General features: G+C 37.8%; 1 protein-coding gene across 4 annotated transcripts in view; it reads right to left on the bottom strand.

The window, feature by feature from the left end:
* Window positions 1–15,222, bottom strand: part of DOK6 (docking protein 6) — a 395,394-nt gene that overhangs the window by 317,124 nt on the left and 63,048 nt on the right. For 2 of the 4 annotated variants that reach the window (XR_005593900.1, XM_039523833.1), the window contains exon 2: window positions 9,480–9,548. The exons of the other annotated variants lie outside the window; for them this stretch is intronic. Coding sequence is in view for 1 of the 2 variants with exons in the window: in XM_039523833.1 (XP_039379767.1) it covers window positions 9,480–9,548 (69 nt within the window). In the remaining variant the exon portion in view is untranslated. The remainder of the gene's footprint in view (window positions 1–9,479; window positions 9,549–15,222) is intronic. 4 annotated transcript variants of the gene reach the window in all.

Below are 15,222 nucleotides of genomic sequence, written 5' to 3' on the forward strand. Positions count from 1 at the left end.
TTTTCCATTCCATAAAATCCTATAGCCATGAAAAAATATCCAATACATTGTCACATGCAGGGATGTGGGAGCACTTGGACATATAATAGATCAATAAATCCCAAATGTCATGACAGCCACAATGATGCACTCCCTCTTCCAGTTTGTTTTTTTCTGATGTTATATACCTGTTTGCACAAGGTAATATTTACCACTTTGCAGAAGGCCAGCACAAGGTCTATGTGATACTTTAATCCCACTTAAGACATAAAATAGGGAAGTCAGAGAGAAGAATAAGGCAGAGGGGAGATAAAGGGCATACCAATAAGGACCACACTAGTTTGTGAAATATAAACCTTCAAAAAGACAGGAATATCAAGTGATTTATAAGATGTGATAATGCCTTGCAACATCTCAGCACTGAGAGAAGATGTCTAAATTGCCTCTGCTAAAGTGAATATTCTGTTTTCTATTCAGTGGCTGCCAAATACATGTGCACACAAGTAAACACTGTATTATATATTATAGGCGGGGATGATCACACTACCTTTTATAAAGGTTGCCTGACACTTCCCAATTTAAGACCCTAATGTGGACATTTTGGGAGTCTGCATTAGGCTGAACTGTTTTGGAAAACTTCAGCAAAAATGCTTCAGCCATTTCCAAGAACAAGACTAGGGGAAAATATGTTGTTTTTCCCATAACAAAAAATTCTGGTGTCTTTTTTTGAGCAGCTTAAGTGTAGAAATTTGAAATTTGGCAGAGTGATGGTCTTTATGTGACTTTTGTGGCCTTTGCTGTCCACATGAAAATCGGCCTCAATTGAGCCAAGTTAGAAACCTTTGAGCCAGGGATAGGGAAGAGACAGGACCGGGCCAGGGACAGGGCAGAGGGAATCAAGCTCGGCAGGAATGAACAGAAGAAAAAAAAAAGAAATTCTATGCCCACTATAAAACTCTCCTCTCTGGAGCCTGGAAAAAAAACACACAAGATTCCTCAGTCTTACCAGTCCTGTGCTGTCACCTAATATCTGTGAAAACCACTGACAAAGCGTTTGACTCACACACACCCCTTCTAGTGCTGCTCCATAAAGAGGACGACAACCTACTATTGCTATCAGTTACTCCAGTAGTTCAACCGGCAAATGTCTGTAGAGTAGATCTAAAAATTCCCCATGGATGATGCAAGTGGGTCTCAATACAATGGAATTTGTTGTGGGGTTTCAGTTTCCTTTTTTAAACCCTAGGAAATTTCACACACACACACGTTAAAAGAATGTTATTAAGATTATAATGTTAGGCACTCCAAAGTTAGGAAATGCCAGAATTAAGATTTCTGTGCATCTTTAATTTGGCCTCCTTGTGTGTATGAATTATGATAGTGTCTTTAATTAGTATTCTGTCTGATTCCCCCAGGCCCTCACAAGCTTGACCGCTTCTGCCCCATCTCCTCCACTATTTCCCTTTCCCATTTCTGGCTCCTCATTCTAGTCTCATTTCCCTTTCTTATCCAGTCCCAGTCACCAGTTCTGAGACTTCTCATCGCAGTCCCAGTCTCCTTGCCCAGTCAGCCTCAGCCCCCCTCCCTCACCTGAAACTCTTGTCCCTAGCATACATGCCCAACCCATCCAAGTTCCCACTTCTAGGCTCCTCATCTGATCTATCTCCCCATTCCCACCTCCCAGGCCTAGTCTCCCGTTTCCAGGCTCCTTATCCAATCTCAGTCTCCTCATCCCTCACACAAAGGCACCCCCTGCCAAATTTCATGTCCCTCTTCCAAATAATGTGGGCACTAGAGTTTCTAAAAAAAACAAAACAAAACAAAAAACAAAAAAAAAACGAGGGGGGGGGGTAAATATTGCTATACATATTTTTTTTAGCTTTGTTTTCTGAAGTGACTGGAACATTTTGGCTGAAACATAAAAACAGTCTGAGGAAGACACCTGGCATGGAAAATTTCAACTCAAATGGTTAAAGCCTGGCAAAGTTATAAGCAACTGAAAACCAGGACTTATAATGGGAAATGTCAAGAACCCTTAATAACAAGATGGTGCTACCAGTGTCCCCTATAATATATGTACAACTCTATGGGTGAATGAGAGACTGGTGTTTCTCTATGATAATTACATCAGCATTTTGGACCAAATGTATGTGGTAAATATTTCTTTTCAAAGTGTGCCACCCATCACTGACTGCAATGAAAGCTCTTCCTGAGTAAAAATTGAGTAAAAACTTGAAAATTTGTCCCAAGATATTTCTTTTACTAAAAAAAATTATGTAACCAATGTAGTTTCAACCAATCAGACCAAATCTTATAACAACTTTTCAACTCTCTAATTCCACAATCACTGCCCCTATAAATTCTGATATTGTGTAGCGTTCTGCAAAAAGGATTTATTACGTTGGCTTGTTTCCCTTTAAAGAAAGCTCTTTCTGCAGGCACAGCTCATTTAAACATAAAATGGAATTAATACTTAAAAGGGTAACCGTAACAACACAGATTTAATTCCTATCATACACAATCTTTCGTGCATGTCTTGGTAAGACTTTGTTTAAACTAAACAATTTATGTTTATATCCCATGGCAAAAGAAATGTTGAGGAAATTATAATAAATTGAAATAAGTATAAATACGCAAACTACATAATGGGCTAAACATCTTTTCTTCTGCAGGGGACAAAACAGCCTAGTTATATTATTTAAAACCCTGTAATACTGCATTTTCTTTATTGCTTGGTCAATGTTTTTGTTAATGTCCCAGGCTCAGTTATTCACAACAAACATATGTAAGTACAGCATATGGTAGATGGTCAAGTGTCGGTCTATGCTCTCTAACAGCACCAAGTAAATCTAGCCTAAGCTTGGTGCAGAAGGTTTGAGAAAATAATGAACTGTGAAGCAATTTCTGAATTTGCAACACCCATCTTTTTGATATAACACAAATTATGACATTTTCCCAGGGTTATTTGGCTTCTCTAAATGAAAAAACAGACTTCTTTTCCTTTTAGAAATAAACACATCTGTGCATATACATTATGGTGATGAAATGATGTCAGTTTGCAGAGTTCCTGATTTCTCATCCTGTTCAAGGTCTAAAAGGGCTCTGACTTAGGAAGGGCAGAATAAGAGCTTTTTGTTGAAATCTGTATTTAAATTATTACTAAGCACACTCTCTATGTTACACTTCCATGCACGTCACTGCACTACCTGTATCCATTTAATCATTCAGTAAAGCAACTCAAGATACTTTGGGTATGAGAAGTTCTATATAAAACTACATTCCACTCCCAGTAGTGTCTGTAGCATGACAAATCAGTCTTCACAAACCTTATGATACTTGACCCCACAGGCATCACACGTACCTACAGGTGTATCATTCCTTAGATGAATTAATTGGCTACATTTCAAACAGTTGAAGAGATAAACCAGACACAGGGGGTAACTAATACCTGAATCCCTTCTGATGACCAACTTTAAACAGAAGAAATAGGCTGTAGAGACATGTTTACTGTGCTGACAGTACCTCCATGAGCTTCCTCCCATCCCATGTGAAGTTGGGGTGGGGGTGGAGAAGTCATCTGCTTCCCTGACACCATCTCCTCCTTTCCCAGATTCTGTAGAAAACCCCTAGGGTGTTTGAGGGTCCTCAACTTGAGAGAACACAGGAGGGGAAGAGATGGGGACTAAAACAGGGAATGCACACACTTTCCTTTCCCCAAACACCATGGAAAAGCTGGTAACAAGTAAACATAATTAGAGGTTGCACTGACTTATTCACACCCAATTCCCTCTTTAAGAATTCCAGGGCCACTGCCAACTGGGGAAAAACTTTGCAGTGCAGCTCAAGTTAGAACTGCAATGTTACAGAACTGGAGATTGGAGAAGCTTCAGACCCCTGAACCAGCATGGAGGCAGAATCTCTGTTCATTCTGTGATAGGGGGAGGAGGAAGACAAACTCATTCTCGCCAATGAAAAAATATTGGGGGTGGGGGAGGAGGAAATCACAAGGAGATCTTTGTAAATCTCTTCTCTCTCTGTGCCTCAGCAGGAAGGTGATGACTGGCTAATGATTTGGAAATATTCCTATTTGGCCAACGGATGTCACTGTTGCACCATAGGATTACAGCAGCAACCATCATGGTTTCACCCGACTGTTAATTAGATGACTCTTGGAGAAATAAGTCCTGACTGCTTACAGATAAAGTGTAGCAAGATTATGAAAATTTACACACTTTCCAGATGGGCAAGGCTCTGATGTTTTTGGTGAAAGGGCACACAACTTTCTATGCTTGTCAGGATGGCTGATGGTAAACAGAAACAACCCAAAGTACTATAAAGGAGGTAACTCTTTTCTGATTGTTTTTGTTGTCCCTTTACTTTTGCCTTTTCTATTTTCCTGTTCTTATCAAGCCTATGGCCTTGGTGCCTCCTAAGCTATTGTCAGTGTACCATAGCAGTCCTGCACATAGTCCCAACCTACTCGTTTGATATTGCCTTTATTCTTTTGCTGGAAGAGCACCCGTCATACTGACATCACCTCCGTCGTCTTAATCTTCAGCCTGAGCTGAACATCTATGGATAAATTGTCTTCTGATGAAAAAAGAGAACCAGCTTAAGCCTGATGCAACAACTCTGCAACCACTCATCCACATCTGACCATAACAAAACACATTTCTACTTTTTTTGCTCTTCTGTCTTTTCTTTCTGTATGTGTTTGGGGAAACTGATTTAACAAAAAAAAATCACACTTTTGTGAGTTGAAACTATTTTGGTTGTAACCTAGAACAATGTCGTCATATCCTCATTTAATATGATCATAAACTTATTGACTATTGTACTATTGTAATATAAGAGAAGTGGGAAAGACAAAGTGATTTTGTAAGTAAATTTTTTTCTTGTAGCAGAGAATGAATAAAATAAAAGAATTACAATGTGTGGTCATCAAGAAACTAGAGCCAGGGACAATTAAAGAATCCTAACACACACAACCATCCATGGGGTATAGTATAATATATAAATAATCCCATATGCATGACAGTGATCCATTAACCTTTTCAGTAAAAAAGCAAGCTGGTATCTAATATTACAGTTGAAAATAGAACTATTGTGCTATTTTATATTGTATGATGGTTACCCTTTTAAACCTGCCAATATTTCAGAAAGATAGACAGACAGACAGACTTCAGTATTTGCAATATTACCTAAACTTCTCTATATATACTATTGGGAATATACACTACACTGAAATTCCTTAGGTAAAATAATTGAAAGTCAGATTCTACCATTCTAATTCATATTTAATAGCACCATACTCTATGAGTTGTCCTTCAATTTCTCCAAGCCTATGCTGAGGTGGTATTAAAGGCTAAGAGAACTTTATTCTCTGCCTGCACTGAAACCACCAAATCATGCCTTAAGGAGATATTAGGGTGATAATTAGAGCTGGTCAAAAAATCTGACAAAAACTTCTTCCTGTTAAAACTGAAATATTTTGTGGGAACCTAGTAGTCTCAATGAAAATTTCTCAGTTTCAGAATGGAAAAGTGAGCAGGAAACACCAATCACAGAATAGCCAATAGCCTGATGATTGGAGGACTCACTTGAACCTGGGTCTCCCACATCCCAAGTCCTTGATCTAATCAGGCAGAGCAGGGACTTTAACTGGGTCTCCCAACATCCCAGGTGAGTGCCCTTACCATTAGGCTACTGGCTACACAGGGATGAGTCTTTCATGTTTTTTTCATAAAAAAATAGCAAAAGGTCTAATTTTTGTTCTGCGTCAGAATGAAAACATATTTTGAAATCTCAGAATTTTGGGTGAAATAGAATGATTTTCTAGCCCATCCTAGTGATAATCCATTTCACGAAATCTGACTTCTTTCCATCCACAGCAGCACCAAGCTCAAAGCATTGCAGAGAATAATTGTCCTACTTCTGAAAGAGATCAACCATACTTTTGAAGATTTCTTAGGCTGCATGGATCTATTCTCCTACCCGCAATCAACAAATAGCACACCTTCATTCCATGAGTTCAGTTAATTTACACAAAAGAAAGCACCAGACACTGCAAAGGAGACTTGACCCAAGACTTGTGAAACTGATACCTGCCCTTCCTAATTGGTAAGAGAGAGTCACAAGCAATCAATGTCTCTTTTGATGGAAAAATCTAATGCATCGTTCAGGGAAGGAATCTTCTTTCCTCTTTCAGACATTCAAAAGGTTCAGACAACAATGAAGAAATACACCCTGGATAGATTGGACCTAGCTAACTACTGCGATAACCTTCCATTTCTCAGGAAGGTCACAGAGAAGCTAGCTAAAAGCTGCTTTCAGGCTCATCTAACTGAAGCCAATATCCTAGATGCGATGAATGAAGAACAGCTGGTTGAAGCTCTATCAGAGTAAAATGGCAGCTAGGATAACTGGCAGAAGAAAATACTGTGAGGAGTTCTGAACCATAGTGTGGTTTACTTTAGCTGGAGATACAATTGGTCAATTCAGTCCACAGTTTAGGACTGCTCCTGAATTCCTCACTGACGTTAAACTCTCACATAGCAATGACTGTAAGTAATATGTTCTGTCATTTAAGGCTGGATAGGATATAGCATCTCATCCAGGCAGATAGTAACCTGGCCTCAATTATATACATCTTTACCATCTTGTGGCTAATCTACAGCAATGCAATATATCTGGGCAGGAAGCCAGGAGTCCTCAGGAAACAACAACAGAAAACAGCCCATCGCCTCAGCAGTATGGGCAACTGTGAGCACATCAGATTTGTTCTCTACTAGTTACATTGGCTCCCTGTAGAATACCATGTCAAATACAATGTGTCTGTCCTCTTCTACAAGGTGCTCAGTGGTTTGGTTCCGGGATGTGAGATAACTGGGGTAAGATCCAGATTAATTACTAGTTGTGTCCCCCTGGCCTCTAACCTGGGGTGTCTTTTTCACTGATTTCCTCATGCAGCCATCACTCCTGGTCTGCTCACAAACAGCCTCCAGCATGTAAGTCATGCCCAGCTATGTCTCACACTGGCTTTTTAGTTGCAGGGTGACCCCAATACACTCCCAGTCACCGATTTCCCCCCAGAAATGTATATCTTGTACTGCCCAGCCCTTTTCTGGACAGTACAAGCTTATATAAAGTTTGTCATTTAATTAATAACAATACGAACATTCTTGCTGTCCCAAATGGAGTCTCCCAAACACTTCAATTCAAACACACTATTAGATAAAACAATAAAACAAGTTTATTAACTACAAAGAGATAGATTTTAAGTGGTTACAAGTAATGAGGCATAAAAGTCAGAATTGGTTACAAGACAAATAAAAGTAAAACACAACTAATGCCTAACTTAGCCAGCTAGGGTAAATTCAAAGCAAAGTCTCTCTCTCTCCCCCTGCCTCCCCGGAACATGTTTCAACAGTTTTATTGGTTGAACTTTTTTCAGTCAGATGCTTCCCCAGTCCAATGCTACTACTTTTGTTCTTCAGTTGAAGGCCATGGTCAGAGAGAAAGCAAGGGATTTTTTGCGGTGTCTTCCCTTCCTTTTTTATAGTCCTCTCCCTCCTTTGAGAAGCATCTCCAGCTGGGAACATAGGGTAAAAGGCTGAGTGGATGGGAGCCCCATGGTATTTCTTTGCTAAGATGGAGGTTTTTTGTCCATCTCCCTTTTCCTGCGAATGAATAGCCTCTTAGCAGGTGATGGCCCATTTGACTTTGTTTACACTTGACTGATGCATCACATTGCTCTTTGACTGTGAAGAACTGGTTTGGCCACACCCTAGACTAGTAACATGATACAGTGGAATTTTATACTTTACATAAAACAACATTGCCGCGCATATTTTATCAGGACAATAATGACTGGTAAATTATGAGTTTTCATATGATACCTCACAAGGCATACTTTGTACAAAGATTATTACAATAGTGCGCAAGGCATGAATACAGGGATACAGTTGGTTACTCAGGATACCTAAAATATCACCTAAAGCTGTGGAATGAGGACCATGGTCAACAATTCCACTCCTCAAAGGCAATGGAGCCATCTAATATAAGGGTAAAAAATGCTTAAAATAGTGTTTTTTCAAATGATGGTCTTAAAGATGGGAATGAACTTCTTCAGGATCTAATAACTACCTCAATCCTCACCACTTTCTGTTCCCATTGCAAGGCATGCTTCTTCACACTTGCTTTCAATAATATATAAACACAAAGCACAATGGACAAAACCAAAAAAAAATAGAAAAAACTCTCAATTTTCTCAAGTGCTAGTCACATCACTTTATGCATTTCTGGAAAATGCTCAGACATCACCATGATATAAGAACTTGCACAGAACACATTATTACTCAATGTGTATATTGGTGGTACAACATAGACCTTATTTAACTAACCCTTACTTGTGTTGGTGAAACATTTACTCATGTGAGTAACCCCACTGACTTCAATGGAACTACTCATGTGAGTAAGAGCTCACCAACACAAGTGTATCATAAGCTGACCATAAAGCAATTGGTAAATTCAAGAGTGGCCGCCTACCAAGGTTTATTTAACAGTAGTTTCTAAAAGGCAATATAGATTTCAGATAGAACATGGCAAGAATACTTCCCCTCCTCATTGCCCCATATGTAAGCATGAACTTGTCAAATTTAATTACATTTCTTTTTAATACAATCAAAACAAAAGCATAGCTAGCAGCAAAGCCACAAATTTTCTTCTTTTGGAAACCAATGTTAATTATAGAACTGATCTTCAAATAATCCCTTGTCAAGGTTGGCACGTTCTCTATAAACCTCTCACATCAAAAGGACCTGTTTTTGCTAAACTGTAATCGACGGTTCTTTGGTATGCAAACCTAAACACAGCAGTATATGACTAGCATTGAATAAATGTGTAACAGCACAGGGAAGAAAAACTATAACAGTTAATCAGAGGAAAAACAAAAATGCAGATAAAGTATTTGGAAATGAAGTTTGACACAAACATCGTAAATCATATTTTTGCATTTGATGACTCTCTTGGGAGCATATAGTGATCTGATTTAAATTTAATTGAGAGAGAAGGTGGGTGAGGTAATATTTTTTATTGGACCAACTTCGGTTGGTGAGAGAAACAAGCTTTAGAGGTATGTCATCATGAAGCAGGTAATTATCAAAAATTGTTAATTTACTAATACGCTCCAATACTCTTAATCCTTCAGCAACTAAGTTAATTAGTTGTTACAGATTGCACACCGAAATATTACCACAGACCATCTGAATAAATTTAGATGCAAAAAATGTAATATTTTAAATATTAAGATAATATTTTAAGAATATCTATTCCCCACTGCCAAACATAGTAGATTATCTCTTTCTTACATTCAACATTTTGTTTATGATATACTCATTGTGAGGGTATTATGTGAATACTTGACCAAAATGTAATTTAGAAGGCTGAAAGAGCATGTGCAAGAATAGCATACTTTTTCCATAGAAGATACGAAATGTTACCTTGCCACTATTTCTGAATTCTCTTAAGTGAAGTCTGACTTCATAATGCAGAATATTCATGCCAAATATCTGTAAGCTTTCATATAATGTAAAATAGTCTCTTGCGGGTTAAATAGGCCATTCTGATTAATACAAATTTTATATAATTTACATATAAGGGGACACTATATAAAACCCAAGGATTAATGGGACATAAGACATTTCTGCTTAGGATTCCTTATTCCTCACTCACCACTATACTTTCACCTTACATTCACACTTAAACTCAGTCTCCTCCTCTTAGTCATATCTGTGTACACACAAAATGTAGTTGGCTACCAAATACTTGGTGGACATTTTTATGTTCAAAGAATGGTGCATTTTTAAAAATGACTTTATTCTATAAAACTGTTGTTTCCTTAATTATGCTTTTCAAGCAATTTCATTTTTCACCCTTCCTGATGCTTGACTTATCATTTTCTCATTCTACACACTGTATTATGATAGTCATCGTTTGAGATGTAGCATGATACAACTGATGAAGTCTGACACTACTGCAATGTAATTTGAAATATGTAGTTCTGCAACAATCTACATAGTGAAGGGAAAATGAGTTTTATAAATAACGTTACATTTTAGGCCCTGATTCAGCAAGATACTTAAGCATGTGAATAGTCCCACTGAAGCGGAAGAGACAAAGATCCAAGGGAGAAGTCAATAATTCCTTTTCATTCATGTTCTACTAAAACACAGATTAATAAAGTCCTGATCTTGTAAGCACGTATATTCGTCAATGGAACTACTCACACAGTAAAGTTAAGAACATACATGAGTGTTTACAGGATTACGAAGTACTAAATGAATCTAAGTAAGAAGTTAATTAGAAAACTTTTTATTTTTTAAAGAAATTCAATGGAATCTCAGCAGAATTTAGTCTCAGTATATAGCTCTGTATAGGATAGTGCAGGGGTAGGCACCCTATGACACGAGTACCGAAGGCGGCACGCGAGCTGATTTTCAATGGCACTCATATTGCCCGGGTCCTGGCCACTGGTCAGGGGGGCTCTGCATTTTGATTTAATTCTAAATTAAGCTTCTTAAACATTTTAAAAACCTTATTTACTTTACATACAACAATAGTTTAGTTAATATTATAGACTTATAGAAAGAGACCTTCTAAAAATGTTAAAATGTATTATTGGCACACAAAACCTTAAATAAGAGTGAATAAATGAAGACTCGGCACACCACTTCTGAAAGATTGCCGAACCCTAGGATAGTGCCTATTCCCTCCCTGTTGCCTTAACATAAGATCATAGGACCTCCTGGGTCATACAGTCCAGTCCCCTGCAATTGCAGGCAACCACAACATGCAATTCCTTTCATAAACTTATCACAGGGCTGCCCAGGTGGTGGGTGGGGTGGCAAGTGGGGCAATTTGCCCCAGCCCCAGGCCCCGCAGGGGTCCCGCGAACCCTGGCCCGGCGGCGGTCTGGGTCTTTGGCAGCATTTTGGCAGCGGGGGGCCCTTCAGTGCTGCCGAAGACTCGGAGCTCCCCCGCTTTGCACCAGGCACCAGGGTTAAAACTGCCTTTTTCCTTCAGATTTGAATGATACGTGGATATAAATTATAATAGATCTAATACTGTTCCCCCACAAATTTATGGGTGAGGAGCTGGGAAGTATTAAATATGATAGTCTCATAGTATTCATGACTGGAAGCAAATACAATACACAGTGCAAATCTTTATCAGTGTAATTAATTTATTTTCCAATTGTTGTAAAATGCAAAAAATCCAATTATTCACAATGAACTTTTTTCCCTTCTTTCATCTTTAAATTTTCATCTGACTTGTAAGCTAAAGAGCAAGAGTATCTATTCCAAATACTACTAGTATTATGAATGCTGAAGCATATCTGAGTTTTTTGAAGGAGGTTTAATACAAATTTGTTTCAGAAACCATGTCTGAAGTCTGTTCCATTCATCCTTCCTGAATAGGAGCTCATGCAGAGACTTCACTGGCAAGCATGTTACACTGCTGAAGGTCAACAAGATCTAATGTCTGACTAGCATTGAGAAACAAGAAAAGCCGTCATTTGTAAACTGTCAAGGCCAAATGACAGCAACTACGTCAAACAGAAATAATAGATAAAGGAGATGCAGGAAAGAGAAAAGATAACTTCAGAAAAACAGCAAAGGTGCAGTCTTTTTGTATACCTCTATTACTAATGTGGAAGTAGAGAAAGAACTGACAGGGATTTGTAGGGGATCTTAGTGCAAGACAGTCTCTGTTAGCAAGAGTGAGGCTAGCTGTAACCCTAATAATGCGAGATTTGTAAAATCGAGGATTGTGTGAGGCGAGTGGAAAAGAACTGTGTGAGAAGTTGTTGCGACCTTGTGTAGGGAATGTGTAGATAATATGAAATGTAGACTGGCGTCTCTTTAGAAGTGAGAAAAACAAGATATCAGGATGACCTATGTATAAACAAAATGCAGCTGTTGCTTATTATTGTCTGTAACAAAAGTATAAATGTTTGCTGTAATTGTTTACCTGTTGAGAGACCTGTCCGGGACTGGGGCGACCCTGTGTCCTAGGGCACTCCCTCCCTCTATTGCAATTGCTTGAGAAATAATAAAGTATCTGACTCTGCTGCACCCAAACAAAAAGTGAACTGAGTTTTTCTCCGACACTAATGTACTTGAGTACATTACATCTCTTTTCTCACTTAATTCATTTGCATTACTCAGACCATACTCTTACTAGTCTCTCAGTACTTTAGTGGTCTTATTGAATGTATTTAAAATAATGGGTTTAACCTTTCTCATTTTAAATGTGTACGTAAAAGTCAGTAGTTACTACACCATATATTTGCATAATTCATTGCAATACCCTTAAAATTACAGGAAATTATGGCCTTTATTTTAAACTGTGAACATATAAACTGTATAAACCATGTAATCATAAAGGATGGTGTTATGCACTGCTAAGTACAATATATTACCACCACAAGATGCAGCACTCATCATGAAATATCTTGGGCTTTATCTATAGTTACAGGAGCACAAATAGCATAATGCACCAAAGTGCTGTGCTGTAACTCCCTCATAGGGATAGTGTGGGCACGAACTGAAAGGTTCCTAATTTGCATTAATATAATCCAGAGAATTAGCAACTTTTAAATTTGTGCCTTCAGCATCCACATGGGGGAGTCAGAGAGCAACAATTTGGTGTGCACTGCTATTCATAGTCCCATAGTTCAAAATGAGGGGCACCGTAGACATGCTCTTGGAAAATCAACTACTTGTGTACAGATTTCCATGCAAAGAGGAAAGGAATGGGAGGTCTATGTATTTAAAAACAATGTTAGTAACTTTATTGCAGCAACAACCCTCCGCCTCCCCCAAAAATTACCAGAAAAAACACCTGATAATGACTAAATAATACAAATATGTTAAAGGCAAAAGTGTACAGTGCTCACTTTATTTTTTATTATAAATTTTTGCACTGTAAAAAACAAGAGTATTTTTCAATTCACCTAATACAAGTACTGTAGTGAAATCTTTATCATGAAAATTGAACTTGCAAATGTAGAATTATGTACAAAAAAATAACTGCATTCAAAAATAAAACAATGTAAAATTTTAGAGCCTACAAGTTCACTCAGTCCTATTTCTTGTTCAGCCAATTGCTAAGACAAACAAGTTTCTTTACATTTACGAGAGATAACGTTTCCTGCTTCTTATTTACAATGTCACCTGAAAGGGCACTTTTGTAGCCAGCATTGCAAGGTATTTACATGTCAAATATGCTAAACATTCGTATGCTTCGGCTACCATTCCAGAGGACCTGCTTCCATGTTGATGATGCTCGTTAAAAAAATAATGTGTCAATTAAATTTGTGACTGTATTCCTTGGGGGGAGAGTTGTATGTCTCCTGCTCTGTTTTACCAGCATTCTGCATATATTTCATGTTATAAGCAGTCTTGGATGATGATGCAGCACATATTCATTTAAAGAAAACTTTCACAGAAGATTTGACAAAACGCAAAGAAGGAACCGATGTGAGATTTCTAAAAATAGCTACAGCACTCGACCTGAGGTTTAAGAATCTGAAGTGCCTTCCAAAATCTGAGAGGGACGAGGTTTGCAGCATGCTTTTAAAAGTCTTAAAAGACCAACACTCCGATGCGGAAACTACAGAACCAAAACCACCAAAAAAGAAAATCAGCCTTCTGCTGGTGGCATCTGACTCATGATAAAAATGAACATGCGTCAGTCCACACTGCTTTGGGTCATTATCGAGTAGAACCCATCATCAGCATGGAAGCATGTCCTCTGGAATGGTGGTTGAAGCATGAAGGTATATATGAATCTTTAGTGCATCTGGCACATAAATATCTTGCAATGCCAGCTACAGCAGTGCCATACAAATGCCTGTTCTCACTTTCAGGTGACATTGTAAACAAGAAGCAGGCAGCATTATCGCCTGCAAATTGTAACCAACCTTGTTTGTCTGAGTGATTAGCTGACCAAGAAATAGGACTGAATGGACTTGCAGGCTCTAAAGTTTTACATTGTTTTATTTTTGAATTCAGGTTTTTTTGTACCTAATTCTACATTTGTCAGTTCAACTTTCATGATAAAGAGATTGCACTACAATATTTGTATGAGGTGAATTGAAAAATACATTTGTTTTTGTTTTTTACCGTGCAAATATTTGTAATAAAAATAAATATAAAGTGAGCACTATACACTTTGTATTCTGTGTTGTAATTTAAATCAATATATTTGAAAATGTAGTAAACATTCAAAAATATTTTAAATGGTATTTTGTTGTTGTTTAACAGTGTGATTAATTTTTTTAATCACTTGACAGCCCTAGTTATTATTATCCAAGTATATAAAGTTATATATGATACATAAGAAATACATGATACCACTATGTGGGGGACATATTTCAACTTCATGCAACTGGATTGGCTGCAATACTCACAAGAGCCAAAATCATGAGAGATTTATGCTGGTAATCCCAACTAATTGCCAATCCAACCTTTCTAATACACTATCATGTATTCTGTATATGCCCCACACAGTTTACAGAAAAGCTCTTTTTGAAATTAAAAATCTTTAAAATTGCTCTGGTACTCTTTCCCATCTCCATGAATCTGTAAAACCAGGAGCGCTGATTACAATGCCCAGTTAAGTGTTCAGTCTGAGCTCAATCCAAATTCCACTGAAGTCAATGGGAATATTTTCCATTGGTTTACTGGAGCTTGTCCTGTAGGCATAATAGTTGTCTTTTTCAAGACATGTCCAACAATATGCTTTGAAAATTGATGTAGTTTAACATACAGGGTAAAGTTTTCAAAAGCATCTAAGTACCTATATCTGATTGACTTTCAAAATTCAATGAAAGTCAATGGGACTTAGATGCCTAAATCACTTAGGTGCTTTTGAAAATGTTGCCTATAATTAACTAAATGAATACTAATCAGCACATTTTCAAGAATTTTGTCAGAAGCCTATCATTTTTAAAATGCCATTTTCCTATCAACAATAAGTTCGGGGATGAGAAACAGAAGAGTAGGAATTCAAGCTTTGCAAGTGTTTGGGCATATTGAACAAAGTGCACTTAGACATACTTCTCGTCTGAAAACTATTGTCTAATCTAAGAGAGAAAAAATGGGATACAGCAAAGGATTATATATAAGCCTTTTAGAAATGTACAGCAGACTGCCTGCACTACGGTATTAATGATGGCTA

Source organism: Mauremys reevesii, linkage group 2 (genome assembly GCF_016161935.1).
Source record: "Mauremys reevesii isolate NIE-2019 linkage group 2, ASM1616193v1, whole genome shotgun sequence".
Lineage (NCBI taxonomy): Eukaryota > Metazoa > Chordata > Testudines > Geoemydidae > Mauremys > Mauremys reevesii.